Genomic DNA, 26,390 nt, shown 5'->3' on the forward strand with positions numbered 1-26,390 from the left:
TTTAGAAGGTCTCTTTCCATAAGTCTATAATCTATAACTAAACTATTGTTGTATGTAAAGTAAATTAGGTTTTTAAAATGTTTAAGAAGCTTCATTTAAAATTAAATAAAATGCAGAGCTCCCCTGGACCAGTGGCCAGGACCCAGCTAGTGTGAGTGCCACTGAAAATCAGCTCGTGTGCCGCCTTTGGCATCCGTGCCATAGGTTGCCTACTCATGGGTTAGACTATTGCCTCTAACTTACCAGCACACTGTAGTTTTGAAGGAGGGCATGAGAAACCAGTAGCCACCTTCAAAGGCTCCATTAATACCCACAAGACTGATTGTAGCCACCATCACACACCTGATACCTGTGACAGAAAAAAGACAGGCACAGTCAGAAACTCCAGAGGAACCGTGTGTGTTTCTGAATTGACACTGAGGTCTAGAAATTCAAGAGGAGGAGCACCATATAACAAAGAACTTGTTGCCATTCATGTCCAAGCTGTCAACCATGGAGGTGATAACATGTTTCAGAGGAGCAAAGGGCTGGATGCACAGCCCCAGGAAAGGGTGAAGCTGCTGGAAGCAACCTCATGCCTTCATGGGTGACCTGGGAGACGGCTGTGATAGCAATGTCAGGAGTTTGGCTCATATCCTACTGAAGAGGTTTGTGGGGGACAGGCTGTGCGTGAAAGTAGCTAGAACTGCCATTCTCTTTGTTGTTTGTGCAGTTACAGCTGAATTAATTTTACGCTTCATAAACGCACTGTCCAGTTCCTAACTCTCCACTGGACTTCCTCAACTGGTGGATTAAACACAGCAAACATCTGCACTGGGCTTGCCAATCCCAACACCCTGACCCCAGGAGCAAATGGTCACTTATTAGATGTTCAACATACTAGACCGGTAACTGAAACGAGTCGCTGGGCAGAACATATCAAACACAGCAGCGAGCCCGGCGGCCACAGATCCCTGCCCAGAATTGTCGCGGTCCCAGGACCTTACTACAGTGACATGCAAAGCTCAGGCAGCCTCTCCCCAGAAATAGGCAGTGACCATGCACTTGAGGTGCAAATCAGGAGGCACCTGGCACAGTCTGAACCAGGGAGGAGCGACTGTGACCCTGTGTGCCTGGGACACAGAGATGCATCCTGCTCCCATGTTCCCACTAGGAAGGACTGGGCAGTCTGAACATTTACTGCTATCACTCACTCTGAATTGTAAGTGTCGCCTCTGTACCTAGGGCATCTGCAGCCTTCCCCTTTTCTGCCAGCCCTAATAAATACCCTCTGCCGTAGCCATGTGAGTGGTTAGTGCGATCCACCAGGGCAGGTGCCTACAAGGCCTAGCTGCCGAAGCACCTACCATGCTTGCTGTGAGTCACAGTACACCCAGCATCCTACTGGCACTGTTGGGGTTTGGTGTGCCTGGCCCTGAGCAGCCCAATAGTGACAGCACGATTGAGCCCTTAATGAATTAGACTGTGCTGCAGGGGGAACATTTCCCCGCCTCTCAGACTTTCAGGGATTCTTACAGGGACAAAAAGTCTGCAAAAGAGCTGGGAATAGAACTTTGCTCTCCCCACCAGAACTCTGCTAGAGACAGAACCCCGTCCTTCCGAGACCCTCGCAGGGGGAGCCCTTTCCCTGCCCGAGCTCCATCACCAGTCTGTTTTGGAGAGAAATGTGGGGGCCTCATTTAAAATGACACGATGCGCTAATCGCCCACGTGCTGAGGGCTCCTTACAGCGAGGCGCAGGGGCTGTTCTCTTCTGGGCCAGGCTGTGTTGCTGCAGCAGCCAGAGTACCACGGGGGGAACTAATAATACACCATTCCCAAATACGGCATTGTGTACGTTTCCACTGGTGATGTTGGAGCAATCTGTATTTTGGAAAAAAAAAAGCTGCTTCCCAAACGTTCAAAACAGATTCTTCATGCATCGCTTTCTAATACACAGGCATGAAAATAGCCACTGGACATAATGTCCTCTTCTAAAAAGACAGTACCAAGATGTGGAGACTTAAATGCAACAGCCATAAATTAAGGTATCAGCTAAGAGGCACGGTCCGTTTCCAAGTGTGGCTATTTCCAGCAATGCCGGTTTTGATCTGTTCTGGGGTCTCCAGCTTGCTGTGAGGGCCTGGGAAGAGTCAAGCTAACGATGTGGAGGGGTGGAGTCATGCGTGGGATTGGTGACTTGGAGTGGGGAGCGCTCCCTCAAACAGTAAGCAACCCCCCTTTCTGCAGTCTGTTCTGCAGTCTGTCCAGCTGGTGAGCTTTCATTTCTCACTGGTGGGAATTTTTCTTGTCGTCATCTTATAAGGTGGTGTTAGTGGGGGTGGGAATCTGACCTGGTTACTACTAGCGAGTGGGTGGGACTGGGACAGAGGAGCAGGCTCCTCCCCCTTTGCACTTGTTTCTGTGGGGTGGGCTGGGAGAGTTTTTTGGAAGGGGTAGCTGGACGATGGGGAGGGGTAGGCGGGTTTGGAGCAGTTTGGTTAAAAAGCACTTTGCAAGATGCACCATTGGGATTTTGGCTGTCCGTCCGTCTGTCACCCCTATGGCTGGTTGGCTTGTAAGCGCTTCAGGGCACAGACTGCTTCTTAGTCCGTGTTGTGCAGGGCCCAGCACGGTGGGAGGGGCGCGATGCTGCGTTGTGGGCACACTGGGGTTGAGTCAGGCGGGAACTCATGACACATTGTATTGTAACTGCCTTGGATTGCTCCATGCGTACCATGCTGGGAGTGGAATGAAATCTACATTCTCTCTTTCCCCAGGGCCTGGGGAATTAGCACTCAGGAATGAAAGGCCACCCTGAAATGGTACCGATGGCTCTGAATACTGAACTGGATGGGCACGAGCACTCTGAGTGGAGGTGGCTTGTTGCCCATCGTAACAGGGCCACCTGCTCCTTTAATAGCCCAAAGGGAGAGGGCAAGGGAGACCTGGCTCTGCCCTCGCGTGAAGCCCAGCAGAGAGATGCTGGGAAGCAGCTGACACAGCTGCTCAGCACCTCATGATTGGCACACACGCTCAGCAGGCCAATATAAAGGGGGAAAGTCAGGAGAGAGGAGCTGGTAACCACTGCAGGCAGACCAACCAAACCTGTGAAGCAACCCTGCAGGGTCAGAGCGGGCCACAGCTGGTAGCTGTCAGAAGACCCCAGTCTGAACCCCCTAACCAGACTGTTGTTTATGTTGCTTTTTGTACACTTGTCTGTCTTGTTTGTGAAGACAACAAACAGAGCCCTGAAGATATAGACAGAGAATGAACTTGGGCATGTCTGATTGTCTGTTTCCAGCTGGTGAGTAGAGCCACCAGGGTACACATAATGGAGAATGCGTGCATAGCTTTCCATGGCCTGGGGAGAAGCCTGGGTCTTGCTGCTTTGGTGACATGGAAAGGAGAGCAGCGGCCGCAACAGGGCCTGACAACTACACTTGCAGCAGCAGCAGCAAACGTCATTCCAGCAGAAGCATCAAGAGGATCATTAGCAATTCATGCTCAAAATAGTGGCTTGGGACCCCCACATTCTACAGGTTGGTGCAGGTTGCCAGCGTGAGAAGAGGAGCCCTCACTAAGATGGGACCAGAGGATGACCTGGAGTCATTCCGAGAGACCTTTGAGCAGGTGGCTGAGGCCTGTTGACCCCAGTATTGAGTTTTGTATTGACTTCCACAAAGTACATGCAGTTGCTAAATTTGATGCATAGCATATGCTTAGGATTGATGAGATGCTAGATGAACTGGGGCAGGCCCCAAACCTAACAATGCTGGCCCTTACTAGGGGTTATTGGCAAAGCCCCTTCATAGAATCATAGGGTTGGAAGGGACCTTAGAAGGTCATCTAATCCAACCCCCTGCTCAAAGCCGGACCAATCCCCAGATAGATTTTTACCCCGGTTCCCTAAATGGCCCCCCCAAGGACTGAGCTCACAACCCTGAGTTTAGCAGGCCAATGCTCAAACCCCTGAGCTATCCCTTCACCCCAGAGCTGACTGCACATGCCACATCTAATGGCCTCTACCAATTCCGAACCCTGCTGTTTGGTCTCCATGGGGGCCCAGTGACATTTCCAAGATGTATAGATAAGCTATTCCTACCTCGTTGGGTAATAATAATTGGAGATATACCGAACGAGGTAGGAATAGCTTATCTATACGTCTTGGAAATGTCACTGGGCCCCCATGGAGGCCAAACAGCAGGGTTCGGAATTGGTAGAGGCCATTAGGTGTGGCATGTGAGCTCAATCCTTGAGTGGGCTACTTAGGGATGTGGGGCAAAAATTGGTCCTGCTAGAGAAGGCAGGGGTCTGGACTCGATGACCTTTCAAGGTCCCTTCCAGTTCTCGGAGATTGGTATATCTCCAATTATTATTACCCATCTCCTAGAACTGGAAGGGACCTTGAAAGGTCATCGAGTCCAGCCCCCTGCCTTCACTAGCAGGACCAATTTTTGCCCCACATCCCTAAGTAGCCCCCTCAAGGATTGAACTCACTACCCTGGGTTTAGCAGGCCAATGCGCAAACCACTGAGCTATCCCTCTCCCTTCACTTTTATGCTGCGGCCTATCTGGATGATGTAGTGATTTATACAAGTAGCTGGGCAGAACATCTCCAGCAGGTCAGAGCGGTTCTCTAGTCTGGGTCTCATTGCCAACCCCATGAAATGTTGGATTAGATGTGCAGAGACACAATACCTGAGATATCCTGGGGAAATGGGAGAATCAAGCTGCTGGTAGACAAGGTAGAGGCTCTTGTAGACCTGCCACTAAGCGACAAGTAAAATCTTTTCTGAGTCTAGCTGGATACTATTGGCAATTTATACCTTGGTTCTTCACGATCACAGTCACTTTAACAAACGTTCTGCACAAGGCACCACAGAAGGTGCCCTGGGTTCCTGCACGCGCAGATGCATTTGGGGATTTTCAAGTGAATCCTTTGCAGCACACCAGTGCCATGTAGCCCAGACTTTACTAGGCACTTCATCCTGCAGACGGATCGCTCTGAATGGGGGTAGGGGCTGTCCTTGAGGATGGGAAACACCTCATGTGACATCTGAGGAGAAAGTTCCTGCCCTGGGAACAAAACTGTGCAGTGATTTGAAAAGGAGTGCCTGGTGATAAAGTGGACTGTTGAGGCCCTGAGGTACTATCTGCTTGGAGCAAACTTCATCCTCATCACTGACCATGCCATGTGCAAGACAAACCCCCAGATAGAAACAAGGGTACCTACCCCTGTAACTGTGTGCATTTACAGTTCACTGCAGGTCCAGAGCCATACATGTAAATGCAGACTTTTGTTCATGGGAAGGAGGCAGGTTGGTGGACAAAGAATGTATCCGTGTACCACTCTTGGAGGTTGGGGGGAGGGCAGGGCATGTAATAGCACAACCTGCCCCTTCAAGTCCTGGGGACCGGGGGAACAGGGAGCAGCTGACCATGCCCCAGACAGAAGCCCAGCAGGCAGGTGCAGAGAATCAGCACTGCATAATTAGCTCGTGCCCTCAGCTGGACAATATAAAGGTGGGGAACCAGGAGAGAGGAGATGGTAACCAGAGTAAGAGGCTGCAGGCAAGTGGACAGATCTTGAGGTGCTCCCCTTTGTGGAGCCAGAGGACTAGTCTGAACCCCTAGCCAAACTGTTGTTTGTGTTGCTTTTTGCACACTTTCCTTTCTTGTTTGGAAAGACAATACACAGAGCCCTGAAGAAAAGGACAGAAATCTAACCTCGGCATGGCTGCTGGTCTCTTTCCAGCTGGTGGGGAGGAACACCAGCACGCACACATACATACGGGAGGCTGAGCAAAGAGGGGTCCAGCTGAACAGGTTTGATAAGACCACGTGATCAGGATCTGAGAGCTTGTTGCCAGAGCACCTGAGTGTCCTATAAAGAACAGAAATGTGGGGGCCAGCCAGGCCCTGAATGAGTCTTTTGCAAGAAGAGAAGCAACGTTAAGGAGGGACGTGACAGCCTCTGAGCTGTAAGGACCTCCGTGGGGAACAAATATTTAACAACGGGCTCTTCAGTCTAGCAGAGAAAGGGATAACATGATCCAATGGCTGGAAGTTGCAGCTAGACCAATTCTGACTGGAAACAAGTGTGTAAATGTGAGTAATTAGTCACTGGAACAATTTACCAGGGATCGTGGTGGATTCTCCATTAGTGACTATTTTAAAATCAGGATGGGATGTTTTTCTGAACGATCTGCTCTAGGAGTTACTGTGGGAAGGTTCTCTGGCCTGTGTTACGCAGGAGGTCGGACTAGATGATCACAATGGTCCTTTCCGGTCTCGGAAGCTATAAATCCCCAGGGATGCAGGCTTTCTCTCCGCCAGACTGTGGTCAGTGCTTCCGGACTAGCTCATAGATGTAGCAGCTCACTTCAGCAACGTCCGTCTGAGGCACGTCGATATTTTTAGTTCAGGGCACATGTGTTTTCTCTAGTCATGTTGGCTTTCTATAGAATCACTGACTGTAAGGTCAGAGTGGCCCATTGTGCTCATCTAGTCTGACCTGCACAGCACAGGCCAGTCTGTCACCCAGTGACTCCCGCTTCAAGCCCACAACCTGTGGCTGACTGAGAGTGGAACAATCCAGCATATCTTTTAGTAAGTATCAGTTGCCGTGGTTAATAATAATACTGGTAAAATTCTGCATCAGATTTCCAATTTGATGCTTGCTGACTGCACCTTCAGCCATTGGTTGTGCCTGTGAGGCACTGGGCTCTCTCGGAGACGGTGCACTGGGCCCCAGGGTCTGTAGGAAGCGCCGGGCTCTCTCAGAGACGGTGCGCCGGGCTGGCCCCGGGGTCTGTAGGAAGCGCCAGGCTCTCTCGGAGACAGTGCGCCAGGCCGGCCCCGGGGTCTGTAGGAAGCGCCGGGCTCTCTTGGAGACGGTGCGCCGTGCCGGGCCCCGGGATCTGTAGGAAGTGCCAGGCTTTCTTGGAGATGGTGCGCTGCGCCAGGCCCTGGGGTCTGTAGGAAGCACCGGGCTCTCTTGGAGACGGTGCGCCGCGCCGGGCTCTCTCGGAGACTGTGTGCCGCGCTGGGCCCCGGGGTCTGTAGGAAGTGCCGGGCTCTCTCGGAGACGGTGCGCCACGCCGGGCCCCGGGGTCTGTAGGAAGCGCCGGGCTCTCTTGGAGACGGTGCGCCGGGCCGGGCCCCGGGGTCTGTAGGAAGCGCCGGGCTGGCCCCAGGGTCTGTAGGAAGCGCCTGGCTCTCTCAGAGACGGTGCGCCAGGCCGGGCCCCGGGGTCTGTAGGAAGCGCCGGGCTGGCTCCAGGGTCTGTAGGAAGCGCCGGGCTCTCTTGGAGACGGTGCGCCGGGCCGGGCCCCGGGGTCTGTAGGAAGCGCCGGGCTGGCCCCGGGGTCTGTAGGAAGCGCCGGGCTGGCCCCAGGGTCTGTAGGAAGCGCCGGGCTCTCTTGGAGACGGTGCGCCGGGCCAGCCCCGGGGTCTGTAGGAAGCGCTGGGCTCTCTCGGAGACAGTGCCCCGCGCCGGGCCCCAGGGTCTGTAGGAAGCGCCGGGCTCTCTCGGAGACGGTGCGCCGGGCCGGCCCCGGGGTCTGTAGGAAGCGCCAGGCTCTCTCAGAGACGGTGTGCCGGGCCGGCCCCGGGGTCTGTAGGAAGCGCCAGGCTCTCTCAGAGACGGTGCGCCGGGCCGGGCCCCGGGGTCTGTAGGAAGCGCCGGGCTCTCTTGGAGACGGTGCGCCGGGCCGGGCCCCGGGGTCTGTAGGAAGCGCCGGGCTGGCCCCAGGGTCTGTAGCAAGCGCCGAGCTCTCTTGGAGACGGTGCGCCGGGCCGGGCCCCGGGGTCTGGAACTTGCAAAGGGAATCAAAACCAATAGTAAAAGGTTCTACAGCCACATAAATAAGAAGAAAACAAAGAAAGAAGAAGTGGGGCCGCTATACACTGAGGATGGAATGGAGGTTAAGGATAACCTAGGCATGGCCCAACATCTAAACAAGTACTTTGCCTCAGTTTTTAATAAGACTAGTGAGGAACCTTGCGATGATGGAGGGATGATAAACGGGAATGTGGATATGGAAGTGGATATTACTGCAACTGAGGTAGAGGCCGTACTTGAACACCTCGATGGGACGAAGTCGGAGGGCCCGGACAATCTCCACCCGAGGATATTAAAGGAACTGGCGCGTGAAATTGCGAGCCCGTTAGCGAGAATTTTTAAGCAATCGATAAACTCGGGGGTTGTGCCGTATGACTGGAGGATTGCTAATGTAGTTCCTATTTTTAAGAAAGGGAATAAGAGTGATCCGGGTAATTATAGGCCTGTTAGCTTGACGTCTGTAGTATGTAAGGTCTTGGAAAAAATTTTAAGGGAGAAAGTAGTTAAGGACATAGAGGTCAATGGTAATTGTGACGAATTGCAACACGGATTTACTAAAGGTAGATCGTGCCAAACCAATCTGATCTCCTTCTTTGAGAAGGTGACGGATTACTTAGATAAAGGAAATGCGGTAGATATAATTTACCTAGATTTCAGTAAGGCGTTCGACACGGTTCCGCACACGGAGCTGTTAGTTAAATTGGAAAAGCTGGGAGTGAATATGAAAGTTGTAAGGTGGATAAGGAACTGGTTAAAGGGGAGACTCCAGAGGGTCGTATTGAAAGGTGAACTGTCGGACTGGAAGGAGGTCACCAGTGGAGTCCCTCAAGGATCGGTTTTGGGACCGATCTTATTTAACCTTTTTATTACTGACCTTGGCACAAAGAGCGGGAATGTGCTAATAAAGTTTGCGGATGACACGAAGCTGGGGGGTATTGCTAACACGGAGAAGGACAGGGATACTATTCAGGAAGATCTGAACCACCTTGTAAACTGGAGTAATAGAAATAGGATGAAATACAATAGTGAAAAGTGCAAGGTCATGCATTTAGGAATTAATAATAAGAATTTTGGATATACGTTGGGGGCGCATCAGTTGGAAGCGACGGAGGAAGAGAAGGACCTTGGGGTACTGGTTGATAGCAGGATGACTATGAGTCGCCAATGTGATACGGCTGTTAAAAAAGCAAATGCGATTTTGGGATGCATCAGGCGGGGTATTTCCTGCAAGGATAAGGATGTGTTAGTACCGTTGTATACGGCGTTGGTGAGACCCCATCTGGAATACTGTGTGCAGTTCTGGTGTCCCATGTTCAAGAAGGATGAATTCAAACTGGAACAGGTTCAGAGACAGGCTACGAGGATGATCCGAGGAATGGAAAAACTGCCTTATGAAAGGAGACTCAAAGAGATTGGCTTGTTTAGCCTGGCCAAAAGAAGGCTGAGGGGGGATATGCTCGCCCTATATAAATATATCAAGGGGGTTAACGTTAGGGAGGGAGAGGAATTATTTAAGTTTAGTACTAATGTAGCCACGAGGACGAATGGGTATAAACTGGATATTAGGAAGTTTAGACTTGAAATTAGACGAAGGTTTCTGACCATTAGGGGAGTGAAGTTCTGGAATAGCCTTCCGAGGGAAGTAGTAGGGGCAAAAGACTTTCCTGGCTTTAAGACAAAGCTTGATAAGTATATGGAGGGGATGTTATGATAGGATCGTTAATTTGGGCAATTGATCTTGAATTACCACCAGACAGGTCTGCTCAATGGTCTGCGGGGAGATGTTGCATGCGATGGGTACTGAGTTGCTGTGGAGAATTCCTTCTTGGGTGCTAGCTGGTGACTCTTGCCCACATGCTCAGGGTTTAGCTGATCGCCATATTTGGGGTCGGGAAGGAATTTTCCTCCAGGGCGGATTGGCAGGTGCCCTGGAGGTTTTTCGCCTTCCCCTGCAGCGCGGGGCACGGGTCGCTTGCTGGTGGTGTCTCTGCAGCTTGAGGTCTTCAAACCATTTTTGAGGATTTCAATAACTCGGTCCTGGGATAGGTGTTGTTATAAAATTGGATGGGTGGGGTTCTGTGGCCTGCCTTGTGCAGGAGGTCAGACTAGATGATCAGATTGGTCCCTTCTGACCTATGAGTCTATGAGTCTGTAGGAAGCGCCGGGCTGGCCCCAGGGTCTGTAGGAAGCGCCGGGCTCTCTTGGAGACGGTGCGCCGGGCCAGCCCCGGGGTCTGTAGGAAGCGCTGGGCTCTCTGAGACAGTGCCCCGCGCCGGGCCCCAGGGTCTGTAGGAAGCGCCGGGCTCTCTCGGAGACGGTGCGCCGGGCCAGCCCCGGGGTCTGTAGGAAGCGCCAGGCTCTCTCAGAGACGGTGTGCTGGGCCGGCCCCGTGGTCTGTACGAAGCGCCTGGCTCTCTTGGAGGTGCTGAGGTCTTTCCAAGGTGGAATGCCTGGCTGGTGCTAGGGTCTCTCTGAAGCAGTGCACTTTGGTGGCCCTTAGGTCTTTCTTAAGTGCAAGGGTCTCTCTAAGCCACTACAATCTCTCTGAGGCAGCATGCCCGGCTGGCACTCAGGTCTCCCCAAGACACTGGAGTGTCTCTGGGGTGGCATGCTATTTGGTGCTGGGGTCTTGCTGAGGCAGTGGGGTATCTCTGAGATGGCACACCTAGCTAGGGCTGGGGCACCGTGCCAGCGTGTAGGTCGGTCTTAGGTGCCAGAGTCTCTTTGAGGTGCCACACCTGGCTGGCACTCAGGTCTCTCTGAGGCACTGGGGTCTCTCTGAGGTGGCACACCTGGCTGGCACTCAGGTCTCTCTGAGGCACTGGGGTCTCTCAGAGGTAGCACACCTGGCTGGCACTCAGGTCTCTGTGAGGCACTGAGGTCTCTCTGAGGAGGCACACCTGGCTGGCACTGGGGTCTCTCAGAGGTGTCACAACTGGCTGGCACTCAGGTCTCTCTGAGGCACTGGGGTCTCTCTGAAAAGGCACACGTGGCTGGCACTCAGGTCTCTCTGAGGCACTGGGATCTCTCAGAGGTGGCACACCTGGCTGAAACTGGGGTCTCTTCTATTTATTTATCTTAGGGTGTTTCCCAGTGTGGAGGGACAGACTTGTGCTAACTCTGCTGGAGGCAGAGCACTAAAAATAGCAGCATGGCTGTGGCATCACGAGCAGCAGTCTGGGTTAATCACCCTAGCACAATCCCACCCGACCCGTGGGCACATACTCGAGGTGGCTGGCCCGAGCTGTGACCTGTCACTCTTAATACACTGGCTTAAGCAGAGCTCACTCATGTTGGTCTCCCCGGGCTGGAACAAATACTCCCAGCTGCCATGTAAACATACCCTTAGGTTTAAAAATTAAAGCCAAGATCTTCTAAAGTGACTCGTGATTCTGGGGTCCAGTCTGTGATAGCTTGTGGTGTTTGTTTTTCAGGTGCCCGGGCACAAGTTTCCAGCACTGCTGGTCAGACCCAGCCTTGGAGATCAGGCCCTTCTGAGGGGTCTCAAGTTGGGCACTGAAAGGCACTAGCTGTTTGCAAAAATCTTGCCCACAATGGCTCTAGCCCATCTGTGTCAGGATGTCTTCCCATTGCTGCTGCTCCCATAAGCCTCAGAGCAGAGGTCTGCTCATGCCTAATTTCTGAGCCTGACCTGAACCCAGTCCAGACCCAAGCCCCAGCCTGAGAGGCTTGAATCATTTTCTGACCCAACACTTCCCCCTGAAACTGAGTGAGTGCCAGCACCGCCTCCTGCCCGGGCGGTTGGCATGGTGGTGACTGCAGCTGTGTGCCCTGCTCCTGACAGCCGCTGCCCCCTGCTGACTGTGTGTCGAGGAGTGAGTGGTGCTGGGACATGTTGGCACACTCGCTGCACAGCAGAGCGAGGCAAGCAGCCATCGTCACACCAACCCCCAGGCAGGATGAGGAGCCAATCTGCCCGGAGCCCGAGAGAGTCCAGTTGTTTTCCCACCTGCCCCAATGCAGGCCCAGGTCCTCCTGTCGGGTTTAGGTCAAGCTGCAAGCTTGAGCACCCCGTGGTAGGCACTGGCCTGCTTGCCCAGATCAGCATGGGAGAGCAGGGCCTCAGAAGAGGCTCGGAGCCCAGTGATGGGGCAGGAGGTGCTTGTCGCTAGTGAAGCACTGTGGCTGAGCAGAGGATGGAGGGATCTAGCCCTCGCAGCCTGGCCCCTTTGCTGGGCACTAAGCTCTCACTGAGGACATGTGCTCAGCTGGACGTTACATCCAACATCACAGCTAGTCAGATGCGGCAGCGTTTGCTGAGCTCCCTCAAGAACTGTAACCTCTGGGTTTTATTTGGGACAGTTACCTGAACTTTATATTTAAAATGCACAGCTAGTGGGGAGTGTGAGGGAAAGGGGGAAGCTGTCTGGCCATAGTCCGTATCACCGGGAGGGACAGTCCGCCCAGACTCCAGGAGCTAGCAGTGGGGGGTGACCTCGACATGCGTATGGTGGGAAGACTGTTGAACCCTTTTATCTGAGCTGCATGTCAAGCATCACAAGGAGCTTAGACTGATGTGCTGTGAAAGTGGGTGACGCCTGGGAACAGTTGGGTAGATGCATTAGAGCTTAGCACTGCTACTGGCCTAGTGGTTTTACTTTTTGTTTTAATTTCCACAGTTTATTTATCCACAAATGGCTGCAATATTTACAGACTGTATCTTCTCTAACTCCTCTTCCAGGACGGATTGCATCAAAAGAGTACATTTGTGTAATAAAATAAACTCCCCCCATGCTGTGGTAATCTGTGCTCAGTAACCACATGTGTTTTCCATTTATGGACCCTGACATGATCTGCTGCCAAGGGAGTTTTCATTAACTTTTAATAAGACATTTTTGTTGTGTTTGGACATGCGTATTGTAGAGAGTAAGGAAGGATCTATGCATTTCAGGGAGAATGGAGTCTCCTTGCTTTCTGTGCAAGCTGTATTCTGTATGCCAGAAAGGGACCATTGTGATTGTCTAGCCTGACCTCCTGTCCAACACAGGCCAGAGAATCTCACATAGCGATCTCTGCATCCAGCCTATAACTTCGTTTAAGCCAGAGCATATATTTTACAAAGAGAGTCCAGAGAGACAGATGTCAAGTGCTGGAGAATCCACCCCGTCCCTTGGTCGTTTGTTACAGCAGTTAATCACCATCCCATTTGCCCCTTATTTCCAGTCCGAACTGTCAAGCTTCAGCTGCCAGCTGTTGGATCTCGTTTTGCCTTGGTCTGTAGGTCAGAGTCCTCTCCTATCAGAAAGCTCCTCCCTATCCAGGTACTTGCAGGCTGTGAGAGTCACTTCTCAACCTTCTCTTGAATAAACTAAAAGTCTGAGCTGCTTTAGTATTTCTCTGAAGGCAGGTTTTTCCAGAGTGCAGATCATTCTGAACCCTCTCCAATTTCTCAGCATCCTTTTTGCAGTGAGAGACATCGGCGTGGGACACAGTAACCAGTAATTGTCTCACTAAGGTCCTAAGCAGAGGTGATCCCACCTCTCTGCGTATGCACACAAGGATCTTCAGACGTGTGGCATATGTTGTCTACAGGTGACTTGAGGCCAGGCTTCTGGAAGATTTACTGAATAGTTCGGTGCCATGCTGAATGAGTTGGGTTACAGCTTTGACTACCCCTGCACAACATTCAGTGGCAGTGTGACCGAGCCATTCTTTCAGCTGAGAAAACACCAGCTTATTAGGATTGTCTCTCTCTAAATGAAGTATATCCTCTGGTTTCTTAGCAGGGATGGTTCTGAGAGGGATGCAGACTGCAGGCACTTTCAAGGCCAGTAAGATGCAGTATAGTTGAGATGGTAATCAGCTGGACAAGGAGAATGCACCGAGGCTTGGCGCAGTCACTGGGAGGGCATCAGTGAGACCACAGCATGTCCTACCAGAAGGCGACAGGACACCCCCCCGTGATGAAGCTGGTAAAAAGCAGTTTCCTCGTGCCATTTACTCCCTATGCACACTAGTGAGTAGCTAGAAGCTCCACTGGCACTGACAGACCTGCTGTCTGGGGCTGGGCCTGCGTGGTAGCCTGGGTATTTCAGATAGGCTGTCCTTGGCTTTGCACTGCCAGAGGTGCCATCAGCCAGTGATGGGGCCACTATCGGGGAGAATCTCCCCTGCATACAACTGCATGAGGGACCACCCACAAATGTCAGCAATAGACATGGGCAGCAGCATGTGGGGCACCCCTCAGCGTGCCAGGGCCTGCCGTGGGCACAAGGTCCCCACAACAAGAGAGACAACTCAGGCCAGAAGTGCCAAGCACTGCAAGACCTCTCTGTGACCTCAGCTGTGGACTCCTGCCGTGCTGAGGTAGGTAGTTCCCAACAAGGAATGTGAAGAGGGGACCCCAGCTTTGTGCGGCACTTAGGGAACGTGGTGCCTACAATGAGCCACGTCTTGTGAATGCGGAATGCCTGGGGATGAGCGCACAAGCCGGAGCCGTTCCACTGAACCACCCAGACACCACGTCATGTTCTCCAGCCTTCCCTGGAAGCCCTTGCTAGATCACCTCCAGGCCACACTCAGCGGAGCTGATAGCCAGTGTGAGACATGCAATAACGTCACATCTCTATGGGTGGATCTGTGAAGGCGCATGCCGACTGGTCCCAGTACAGCCCGGCCACAGCACCAAACCCACCAAGCTGTCACTTGCCAGCATGGCACTGTGGGGCACAGGGCCGAGGAGACAAGCAGTGGTGTCCGGGCATGACCTTGAATCCATGACCTCCCCCCAGCACAAACACGCTGCTGTGGCCAGAGTTGTGGGTAGTGTCTGCAATCCTCTCCCCTCCCTTGCTCCAGGGGGCCCCAGTACAGCTGGGCCTGGAGCAGCTTGTGCCAGTAGGGTGCCAGGCTCCAGCTCTGCGGGTACAGCCTGTGTTCTGAGCCCTTGGGCTGCAGGGAGAGCAAGGAATGGTGAGGGGATAAGACTAGAAAGAGAAAACAAGGTGCAGAGAGGGGAGAGGGTGGAGAGAAAACAAAGGAGAGGAAAGCGCATGGCCAGGCCAGACAGAGGGAGACCCAGGGTAAGTCTGCCCGGGGATGACAGAGGGGTTCTAGGCATGGGGCACAAGGGCTGTGGGATCAGGGTACTCAGCCACCCAGCCAGGCTGGGAATGACGGGGCTAGGAGCTGCCCGTTGGGGTTAGTTAGTTCAGCTGTAATCGTCTAGGGCCCTGTTCTCCAGGGAGTGTGACAGAAACACAAAGCAATAGTGAAGGAAAATGTTCGCCATCTCTGCCGGACGGAGGCTAAGCCAGTCACTCCAGCAGCAGAGCCCGCTAGCGCTCTGTTCAGCTAAACATGCACCCGAAGGAGAGGGATTCACAGTCAACGTTTAGCAATAACTCAAGCTTCCCTTGAGCATGCGTGAGTGCTCTGAATGAGCTGCTCTAGGGCACCCACGGGGAGGAGCCCCTGAGTGAAGGATACAGCCTAAGCCACGCAGATCGGACTAGACCTGCAGCCTCCTTCTGGCCTCCCACTCGACAGACCTAGGGCATTTTCTCCCTGTCTGTCCCTTTGACGTGGTTCAGCTTAGTGGGCTCCACGAGTCCTGCAGAGCCTAACCCTCAACCTTTTGCCTTCACACACGCACACATCTTGTCTTTCCATGTGTAGCACCCTCCCTTGCAGCCAGCGGTATTTCCTCCTGGCTCTGCTCCTGAGGGGCAGCCTCGTACTGAACGAATGGCATCACAGCCACTCCAACAGCACTGTCCAGTGACTTCCTTCAAGTGCCAGTTTCGGTGCCCCAGGCTCTGTCACCCAACCCTAATGCCAGCCGCGGGCACTGAATCACTTTATCAGATGGTGACAGCAAGGGAGAGGAACGTAGGAACTCTGTGACGCAGCAGGGAGCAGGGCGGATTGACCTGAGAATGTCGTCTAGTTTTACTGGAACTGTCTGCATGGGGGATGGGAGAGCCGGGGGGAGACTTTACCTGAGCCGGGAGGGGGATAGGGCCAGGTGACACCTTTGGCCGGGAAACTGGACAAAGGCCGGGAGAGGAGCCTGGGGGAGGGGGGAATGAGATGCTGCAGCAGAGTTTCAGTTTTGGGCTGGCTGGGGAATCGGAGGGAACCCCAAGCTGGGGTCTAAGATCCCTACCCCCCAAAAGGACCTGTTTATGCCTACAAGCTCTGGTTTGGACTGTGTTCCTGTCATCTAATAAACCTTCTGTTCTACTGTCTGGCTAAGAATCATAGTGAATCACAGGAAGCTGGGGGTGCAGGGCCTTGTCTCCCCCAGACTCTCTAACACTCTCCCTATGGGGCCAAGCTTTAGGGGAGAAGCTGCTACAACACCCTCCATGTGAACTGTCCACGTAGTGGAGTGATGAGATAGTACAATCAGCCATGGCCTAGAAAGGGTCTGGGGACGCCTCATGAGATACCGACATTCCTCCCATGCCTATAGACTCGGAGCAGAGCCAGGGGCAGCGACGTGAATTCTGCTATGGCAGGACACCCCTTCCTCGCCTGCCCGCAGTGACTGTTAGAAGGAGCCATTGCCGCCAGCTGGTGCCGGGAAAGTGAAGCCCACACAGAGCCGTACACTTACACAGTATTCAGCAGAACTGACGGGACTTCCAGCCCTGAGAAGCAGCCTCTGAGGGAGGGAGCCAGCGCATCTGAAAAGACAAGAGAGGCAGGCGTGAAACATGAGCTAGAAGGCATCACATGCCTTCAGCTCCTACACAAACCATATCCTGGGCCTCTGCGAAGAGGGGACAAGAGCTGGTCCCTGTTCTGGGCTCACTCGAAGTGCCAGACAGGCCTAGCCCCAAACCCCTGCTTTAAACACCATCCCCTTCCTCTGTTCTGGGTGGTTCAGAGCTGCAGACCCAACGTTATGTCACCCGTCCATTGCCACTTGCAATCCTGTGGCGGTTCACAACGGATTCAATGGAGGGGGCAAGGACAGCACTCCCGCTGATAGGGGCCCTCTGCCAGAGCCCTCCCCCCCCCGGGGCTGGATTTGGGGCAGAGCTGTGCCTGTGCTCAAGCTGTGCCCCCGACGTTAGAGCTGTAGCTTAGAACAGTGGTTCTCAACCTTTTCCTTTCTGAGCCCCCTTCCCCACCCCAACATGCTGTAAAAACGCCACGGCCCACCTGTGCCACAACAACTGGTTTTTCTGCCTATAAAAGCCAGGGCCGGCATCAGGGGGTGGCAAACAGGGCAACTGCCCAGTACCCCACACCATAGGGGGCCCTGTGAAGCTAATTTGCTCAGGCTTCAGCTCCAGCCCTGGGTGGTGGGACTTGGAAGCCCTACACGGTGGGGCTTCGGCTTTCTGCCCTGGGCCCCAGCAGGTCTAATGGCAGCCCTGATTGGCGGACCCCCTGAAATCTGCTTGCAGCCCTCCAGTGGGCCCCAGATCCCTAGTTGAGAACCACTGGCTTAGAGTTCATCTTCTTGCTCACTATCCTCGTCCTGCTGCCATGTGGTCCTTCCTGCAGAGACGGTATTGCCTGAGGGCAGCTCTGACCCAAACACCAAACTAAGGGAATCCAAACCCAAGTCAGGGATTGGGGGTGGGGGTGTAGTTTAGTGTCCCATGCACCCTTTCCTTTAAACATGTCCCTCTCCCTGCCATGCTGGCAGACGAAAGGAGAACAGTAGTGCCTGTGCCGGCTCTACATCAGAGGACCCCTTTGCACTGGCTGATCCTGGCGCCAGTCACACCAACCCTAGGTATGAATGCTCAAATTGAGCATAGCAGGAGGATCCTGCGTGGCTTTGCAGAGATGCTGCACCAGGCTGTCTGAAAATGCTGTTCTGATCTGACAAGGGACTCTGAAAATATGCTCCATTTACAAACAAAGAGGCGGCTCCTCTAAGATCCAGCTCTGCAATCTCAACCTAAGTTCAGACCCAGTTTTTCTCATGCATTATCAGTAGCAGTCTACGTTTTGCAGGCCAAAGCTGCACTTGCGAACCCCATGGCGCTGGGCAGCTTTGCAGAGCAGTAACTCGCTGGAGCTCCATCAGCAGCGCTGCACAAAGAGGCATGGACTCGCTCGTTCGCTCTTGGCTGTTAGTTGTGCAGGGCAAATGGAGCTAAAAGCAGTGAACGCTTTTTTCAGTGACTGCAGCTAGCAGCTGGGACCCTGGCTCTGCAGAGCGGGCACATCTGCTGAGAAAGGAGGAGGTGCCATTTTTATACAGCACAGCACTGCATTCTAGCACATACGCACAACAGCAAGCTTGAGGAACTGTTGTTAAGCAAGAGAAGTCACTAAGATACTAGCATATCCTCCACTGCTGACAGGATGGCTTCGCCCTCCTTCGCTGCACCAGTAGATGGGTTCAGGACAGCAAAATGCCTGCGCTCTGAGGGGATATAGCTTCTTTCCAGCGGCACATGTAGCACCCAACACTATTAAAGCTATAGATGCAGAAGGAGGGAACACCCTGCCAACTCTGCTCTGGAGAAGGCACTTTGTCACGGTTGGCCTGAAAAGTTTTCCTCTCGCAAATATGGTGTGGAGTCCTACGTGAAATGCAAGGACTGCATTAGGGCCTGATTTTGTCAAGTGACTCCCCTTGACATGTGAAGAGCTCCTCTGATGTCACTGGGCCTGCTATTGTATAAGGTGCTAATCAGCATGAGGGTGGCAGAAGCAGGCCTTGAAATCCTTTTCTTCTGTCCTGCACATGCTTCACTGTGTACCAGCTCTCTCTGTTCAGGCCAGGATGCACGGACCATATCCAACCACAACCATCAGAGTGAAATTGGGCAATTTTCGCTTGGCTGCTGAGCGGCCTGTCCAGCTATATGGAAACGTATCATTTCCCGCTGATGCCTTTTGTGCAGGCAGCACAAGTGCGTGAATGAGAGCAAGGCAGAAAGGAAAGACAAGAAAACAGCCCACTCATATGGCCAATGGGGACAGGGGCTCAGGAGGGGAACAGCTGGGCATGACTGGTGGGGGAAGGGGAGAGAACGGGGGGGAGTCAAAGCAAGAGACAAAATTCAAGCCCCCTTCCACATGTTGCACAATTTACCTCTATTCAAATATCTTAGCATGAAGGCAGATTTTTTTATACATCTTCACCCTCAGATTATGAAGCTTGAAACTAACAGCAGTTCTCTTGGCTCTGGGTTTCATTCCAGGTTAATCAGGTTAGTTTGGCCCTTTGACATGCAAAACTTGGAAGATTCTCATTGTATGAGTTTGAAGTTGGGTGAAACCTGATGATTTTGACTAAGTTTTGGGTTCATTTGAAGCCAGAAATTCATTGCGAAATGCAGGGGCTCAAACACATGTGAATTGAAGTACGTGCGGGTTGCTTCATGGAGACTCTTGTTCTGTGCATCCATTATAATGTCATCAACTTATTTCATTAATAATCAGTGAGGATGCTGTTAATGAGTCCTGAAATTTCAGACCTGAAAGCACAACTATGCACAAATAATTTGTACATGCAAATAGGCAGTTAGATGTCTAACTTATCATTTGGATATGCAATTGCAGTTATTACATGGACAAATTACATGCCACAATTTTGCGCACTCATTTTTAAATATACCCTTTGATATTTCATTGTTCAGGTACTGCTGTTGGCGCTCCCTGGGGGGGGCCTATCAGATTTCGGTTTGATCTCAGGCTAACTGGCCTGTAGTTAGCTTTCTAAAATCCTGGCACAACATTAGCTATTTTCCAGTCCTCTGGAACTTTCCCAGTGTTCCAAGTTTTGTTAAAAATGAATAGCAACGTTTCGGAGATCGCCTCAGCCAATATCTTTTAAACTGGTCTATTGGATGCAAGCTACCTGGTCCCGCTGACTTCAAAATATTTAACTCTAGCAGTTACTGTTTGTAGTTGCTTTTGCTTATGGAAAAAGGCCCACAAGACAGTATCTGTGTGTAGCAGGGGGTGAGGCTCACAAGGCAGCATCTGCATGTTACAGGTGGACAAAGGCCGTCGGGGCGGTGTCCATGTGTCGTGGGCGGGCAGAGGCCGGCGGGGTGGCGTCAGTGTGGCGGACGGACAGAGGCTGGCAGGGCGGCGTCGGTGTGGCTGGCGGACAGAGGCCGGCGGGGCGGCGTCGGTGTGGCTGGCGGACAGAGGCTGGCGGGGCGGCGTCGGTGTGGCTGGCGGACAGAGGCCCGTGGGCGGCGTTGGTGTGGCGGGCGGATTGCTCTCTAGACAGTAGGCTGCTAACTGTGGATCAGAGAGGTTTTGAAGCCCTTGATCTGAGGGACTAGCCAGGCATGTGGCACACTGTGCAGACTAGTGTAGAGTCTGTCCCTGGTGCTGGACATGTGAGAAGGAGAAAGAGCTCTTTTGCCGATGGTGGTTCTGCCAGGCTGGACTTATAATTTGGGGGGCCTGGATGCCATTGTGCTGATATGGGAACCAAATGAGCAGGACGTCCAGGTAGCAGGAGCTGTGAATGCCCTGGTGCCCAAAGCAGGAAATGAGCATCACTGCAGGCTGGAAGAACCTGGTCAGCAATACCCTTGGCTATTTGAAGTCTGACCCAGTCTGGACCCAAGGCATTGGGATCAACCACACCTTAACCCCATGGCCACAGTCCAGGTGGATCCAGACTGCTGGTGTGGAGAAAGGGAGGAGGAGAACTGGTGTCAAACTCAAGAGCCTGCAGCCTAAATCACCCCACTGAGAGCAGAGTGGCTGAAAGACGCTGCTTGGTGTGGCAGACACAGTGCCTAGGCCCAGGCCTGTATGGGTGGAACCTGGAGGGCACCAAGAATTTTACCAGTGGCTGCTTCTGTGCCATGAACGTGTCTGGGAGCCCTAGCAGCCAGCCCCCAGGCCAGAGGGCTCTGTGGAGGAGAACAGCCCTGAATACAAGCACTGAAGACTTCTACTTGCTTAGTAAAACCATGTGAACAGAGACGACAGAGACAATTGCTAAAGCTTAGGTCTGTGTATGTGCTGTGCCTAGCACAGCGGGCTCATTCCTGCCGGGGTATCCACCAGTCGCTCCAGCACAGACACAATATTGCCTAAGTCAAATTCCTATAAATCATGACCTGTCCCACACATCATGAGATTTAAAAAACATCAGCAAGCCATACTACTTAGTCCATCTTTTGACTTTTTCTTGTGGGTGGGTGGTTTTTTTTCAAGTTGAAAAGTGAGCCTTTAATGTACTTCTCTTCCGGGCAGCTCAAAGGGAGACTCCACCCACCCCTAAAATGGGGGAATTGCCAGCCATTTCCTATTACTGTCTTGACTCCTCGCCCTCAGACCCAGCAGCACCCCTCCCTGACTCCCTCCCTCCCTTCCCTCCCCCTGCCTCGGCACCTGCTCTCTGCTCTAGGGTCATAAATGTAGGCAGGGCTCAGTAGCAGGGCAGGTCAGTGTCCTCTCGCAGAGCTCTGCCAGCCCTGAAAAACATGGGATCAGAGGTGCTTCTCTTGTCACAGCACCAGCTCCTCTTGCAGGTGCTGAAATCCTGTGACAGAATCTTACAGTCCCTTTGCAAGTTGGCAGTCCTTCTCGTGGCTGCTACCCATCCCCACCACTCCCCCTAGGCTGTGGGCACTGCCATTGGATCCCCTCCATCTCCCACTCCATCACTATCCTCTGCTTCTCCCTGTAACCCCATCCCCTGAAGCCCCTAAATCAAGCTCCTGATCCCCCTTGTGCCCGGCCCAGCCCTCTGAAACATGCAGTGACAGCCACACTGCCTGTGGGCCTGGCTTCAATCTCATTGGAAACAATGGAAGGTGGCAGACCGCTGTCTGAAGGGCAACCTCCCTTCCTCATGCAGACAGACTGTAGGGAAACGGTGCCCAGCATGTTGGCTTCAACCCCATTCACTGACGTGGCAGCTGGTGGCCATTTGGAATCAGGGCCAATTCCTGTGTTGGCACCTTTCATCCTGTATTCATGAGGAAAGTGCAAACAACCCAAAAGCACGAGAGCCGTGATAAAGCTGTGAGAGTTGGCCCCACGGCGGACAAAACTAGTAGCTAATAATACTCAGCTCAAACAGCAGCTGTACGACTGAGCGGCACTAGGGCACTGATCCAGCCAAAATGCTCACAGGCCCCATTTCAAGGCCTAGTGAGCAAAGGAAGTTCCTCCCACCCACGCACGCTCCTGACTCCAGGACCTGCCCTATAGGCTCCTGCCTACTCTTCTTTCACTTCTTCCCCGCTGGGATTTAAAGAAAATTATTGCCATTTCCCATCTTTACCTGGAGCGAGGGCCAGGCACTGGGTCCATGAATGCACTTACTTTAGGCTGCACAGCACTGCCCCTGGCGCCAGCCTCCCCAGTTTCCTCTCACAGGGATTTTTGTACCCCTGTAGAAATCCTGGCGCCATTCACCAACCGGGTCTGTAAATTTGGCCATAATGGTCCCCTAGCTGCCAGGAGCATGGTGAGGGTCATTCAGGACCACCTGGGAGCTATACGGATACCTGGTGAAGGCACCCTGCTTGGCTGGCTCGGCTGAGGGGCACAGTAGGGGAACGTGTGCTGCTGCTGTCCGTGTTCTGTGTGCTCTGTAGATCGGCAGCGTCAGTTTCTGGGGCTCTGCAGAGGCCACCTTTCCCTATGAAAGTGCTATCAGCCTGGCCTTGCCAGGCGGACGGTGTTGTTTGGAAGGTATGTTAAATGTAGGCTGAAAGGAGTTGCCAGTATCCCTTTAACTACAGCTTGTTGTTAATCAGGTGGGCGCTGACGCTGGTGGAGACCATGGAGACCCACCTCCATGTGCTTGCTCTGGCCCAAGTGGGAACATATCACAGAGCTAGTGATGTAGGCAGCTATCTTGCTGAATTAGCCTTCAGTGCAGGCACGCTCCCAGGGCCAAATGCAGCCACGATGTTACTGGCCTGAGTGGAGCAGCCTGTGGGGTTGCCATGCTGTTCATACAGGGGCCGATACAGTGCCAATACACCATGGTTCTGTACATCCTTCTTCCCTCCCATCCATTCCCGGGAGGGATAGCTCAGTGGTTTGAGCAGTGGCCTGCTAAACGCAAGGTTGTGAGTTCAATCCTTGAGGGGGTGATTTAGGCATCTGGAGCAAAAATCTGTCTGGGGATTGGTCCTGCTTTGAGCAGGGGGTTGGACTAGATGACCTCCTGAGGTCCCTTCCAACCCTGCTATTCTATGATTAAAGTAGGGGCGGGTTACCTGCTTTGAGACTCCCAGCTCTAAGCAGATTTCGAGATGTATGTGACAGGCCCTCACTCCTTGCCCAGCCATACCCACACGCCCATTGCCCCGGCGCCCAGGACATTGTGGAGCTGGGGGTACTTCCTCCTTGGGTTATTCAGAACAAAGCTGGATCTGGAACCAGCTGGGTGCTACGTGAACACAGTGAGGGGAGGTCAAGTGCCTATTTGCCTGACCCCTGTTAAACAGCACTGGCGCTGTCCTAGGGCCATAGCCTATGACAGACAGATCCCTTTTTCAGTCATTTATTACTCTGAACATGACAACCATTCCTGTGTTTTCCCCTGTCTAGTTCCACGTGTGTCCGTTTCCCTCTGGGCACGGCCTTATTACAGAACATGCTGGAGCGTCCTTCCAAGTCATTACTTGGGTACCCAGCCCAAGCACCCAGGAGTCGGCAGCAGGTAGAGCTTGCATCTGAGAGGGGGAATCGGCTGTTTCTGTATCTACTGTTTGAGGGTAATGTCATTGCTTCTCTTATTTGCCTGGCCGCGCACTGCACAGAACTGCCATTGGGCAGCACACCACCAAAGCCCCTGCTACTCACCACCCCCAGAGGGGTGAGGTAATGGCTGTCTTTGAATCAGCAGAGGAAATGGGAGTTTGTTCATCTTGGTAGAAAATTCTGGGCTGAATTTCCAGCAGGATAAAAGGAGGTGGAGTTGTTTTAACTTCCCACTAGGCTTAACAGACTCTGAATGTCTTCCCCCACCATGCTGAAATAGCCCCATTTTGTAACAGAAATGTTTGTGAGGGGGGAAATAAAAGGAAACACCTACCCCTTACTTGTGGTTTGCTGCCTCTGAGTCCATGAAGTCACTAGTCAAATAGCAGCACTGGCGTTGCCTTCCTGGGATAGGTGATAAGGGGAGGGGGGCATTGCTATCACAGTGGGTGGGGGCAGAGCCAGGACAGCACATGACAGAAGGGGGGGAAGGGTACATGTGTGTAACTGCTGTCAGTGTCAGGGTGCAGCAGGTGGAGATTGGTGCATCCTGTGGGTTGGATAAAGGTGCCCGGGGGACCCAAAATGATTAAGAGCTGGTGTTTTCCAGAGAGGAAGAAAGGAAAGAATGAAGAGGGGGAGGCAGAAGACAGTCTGATTCCCACTCTGTGCCCGGGACTGGCAGCTCACCCTGCTCCTGGAGCTGTGCTTTACCCTGATTCCCGACCACACCTCTGCACACACACTCCCACGCGCTCACCACGCTCACTTTGTTACCTGTCTGCTGTAACACATCATGCTAACGGGTCAGCCGGCTCTGCTTGAGACTGGCCTAGTCCAGCTCTGGGCAACCAGGAGCTAGATCACATGAGCCACCATGGAAACAGAAGATAATGCCATTCCCCTCCGCTGTGGACACTTACAACACATCCTCTCATCCCTGAAAGCCAGGGACCTTCAGCACCACAAACCAGGGCCTCTGGTGCGTGAGCTAAAGAAGAACTTGGTTAGCAGGGAGAGTGCTGGGGGCTCTGAAATAATCCCTGGGTATAGCAACTACAGAGAATGGTTTCTCGCCCTAGGCTTGTGTGCTGATGGGGGAGTAGCTGTGTAGTTCCTATCACAGCTAGAACCCAGCTGTTCTCACAGTGGGACCTGCTGGTGCTGTATTGCCTTTAAACGCACTGCAGTGTCATTGTTTCTCTCTGACCTTGGCAGGCAAGATGTTCTGAGAGATGCATCACAGACCTCTTAGCCCCTGGAGAGGGGGGGGTTAAGCAACCTATGCATGTCCTGCGTGTGTGTTGCTCTGGGGACTGGAGAGGCACGTGGCATCACTCAGACCGCCCTGGGGGGGCCTGGTGAAATGTGGCAGTCTCCCCAGGCTGTGCTGTGGGCTGCAGCACTGCCAGGAGGCTACATAATTCTGTGGCCCTGCTCCTGGCACACCTCTTCTGCTCTCAGCATGCCCACTACACCAGGGCTTGTATGGGGTTCCCTGCAGTGGGGGAATCCTCTTCCCCTCTGCCCCCAGAAGCAGGGCTGCTAGGGACCCTTTATGCCACTCTGGCCCTTTCAACCAGTGTAAGAGTGTGGCCAGGACCTGTGGTACAGGAAATGACTCCATCCACGGCTCTCGTAGCATGACAATCTCTTGCTTCGTACAATACAAAGGAGGGAATTGCTGTCTGAGAGCATGGGCCGCGTTTGGCCCTCAGATGTGTACTGCTCATCTCCTGAACTCACCAGGGACTGAAATCTATCACTTCACTTCTATTCCTGTTTGCCTGAACTTTGCCATGGGCCAAGCCATGCTCATTAGCTGAGCTACCTTCCTCCATCGGCAGTCAGTGACTTCATACACAGGAACATTCTTACCCCACATATGTGAATTTAGTGAAAACTGTCCCACTCTTCCTCTACGATCATCTCTCTTGAGGGCTCACAGCTGGCTTTTATGGTACTAACCTATACCTCAGCTGGTAGCCACTAGGAAATTGTGTGGCTACCTGTGTTTTTAAAATCTCTTGACCATTATCCCTATCAGTCTGCAATTGTGTTTTCATTATGTCGAATAGAAACTTATCTCTAGTATCTCTTCATATACCAGCTGAAGTTCTGGCACTTTCCCTTCTATAATAATGATTGCTTATATTACTGTAAGGGCCTTTCATCACTAAGAATTCCAAGCATTTGCACAAATTGAAATGCAACCACAGCGGGGCTGGCACATGGAAGATTTTTAACGGCACGTGGCAATTCTATACACCAGTTAAAGATAGAAAGAGGCAAAGGATTTCACACCTAAATTACACTCTGCAGAGAATTTTAAGTAGGGGGAATGCCTAATTACTCAAATTAAAATGTGCCCAAGGACAGCTGATAGTGGAGCAAGGGCCATGAGATCAAATGAGAAGAAATGACCGTGAGTTTCACGTCTTGATGGAAAGACAAAGCCTCCAGCCACGACATCCCCTCCAGCAGGAGGCTGGCTCACAACTGACAGAAGCAGTGTCTGCATTCAGTCGCCAGTGCCATGACCTGCAGCACGTAGGCGAGCGTAGTCAGGCTCCTGCTCCAGCAATGACTTGGCCTAGCCATGCTTATCCGGGGAGCGCTCACTCAATTACAATCCAGAACAGTTGTGCAGAGACCATGCTGACTTTAACTCTGTACATTCATCGGTGCAAAATCTAATCCTGTGTCTGTTTGCTTCCATTACCAGAACTCTGCAATAATAAAAGCTGTGAGCAAAATCATCAGATTTAGAGTGGCTGATAAAGTAGCAATAAAGCTCCCTCAGACACACTGTTTACTCAAGTTAGATGTGACTAAGATGCACATTAAACGATTCTGTATCTTGCATTTGCAATCTTTTTAGAGACGGGAGGATCATATTGCTATGTGCATTTCCTTGTAATTCACCAACCCAGTAA

At 52.6% G+C, this 26,390-nt stretch overlaps 1 protein-coding gene across 3 annotated transcripts in view; it reads right to left on the reverse strand.

Annotated features, from left to right (window-relative positions):
- Window positions 1–250: 250 nt before the first annotated feature.
- Window positions 251–26,390, reverse strand: part of RBPMS (RNA binding protein, mRNA processing factor) — a 124,763-nt gene continuing 98,623 nt past the window's right edge. The window contains exons 7-8 of one of the 3 annotated variants that reach the window (XM_050945071.1): window positions 16,406–16,475; window positions 251–349 (exon numbers count right to left, since the gene is read on the reverse strand). In XM_050945071.1, coding sequence (XP_050801028.1) covers window positions 16,413–16,475 — 63 coding nt within the window. In that variant the 3' untranslated portion in view covers window positions 251–349; window positions 16,406–16,412. Of the gene's footprint in view, window positions 350–13,631; window positions 13,718–16,405; window positions 16,476–23,788; window positions 23,860–26,390 lie in introns of those variants that run through there. The other 2 variants (XM_050945072.1, XM_050945073.1) reach the window with 2 other exon arrangements.

This window comes from Gopherus flavomarginatus, chromosome 3 (genome assembly GCF_025201925.1).
Source record: "Gopherus flavomarginatus isolate rGopFla2 chromosome 3, rGopFla2.mat.asm, whole genome shotgun sequence".
Classification (NCBI taxonomy): domain Eukaryota; kingdom Metazoa; phylum Chordata; order Testudines; family Testudinidae; genus Gopherus; species Gopherus flavomarginatus.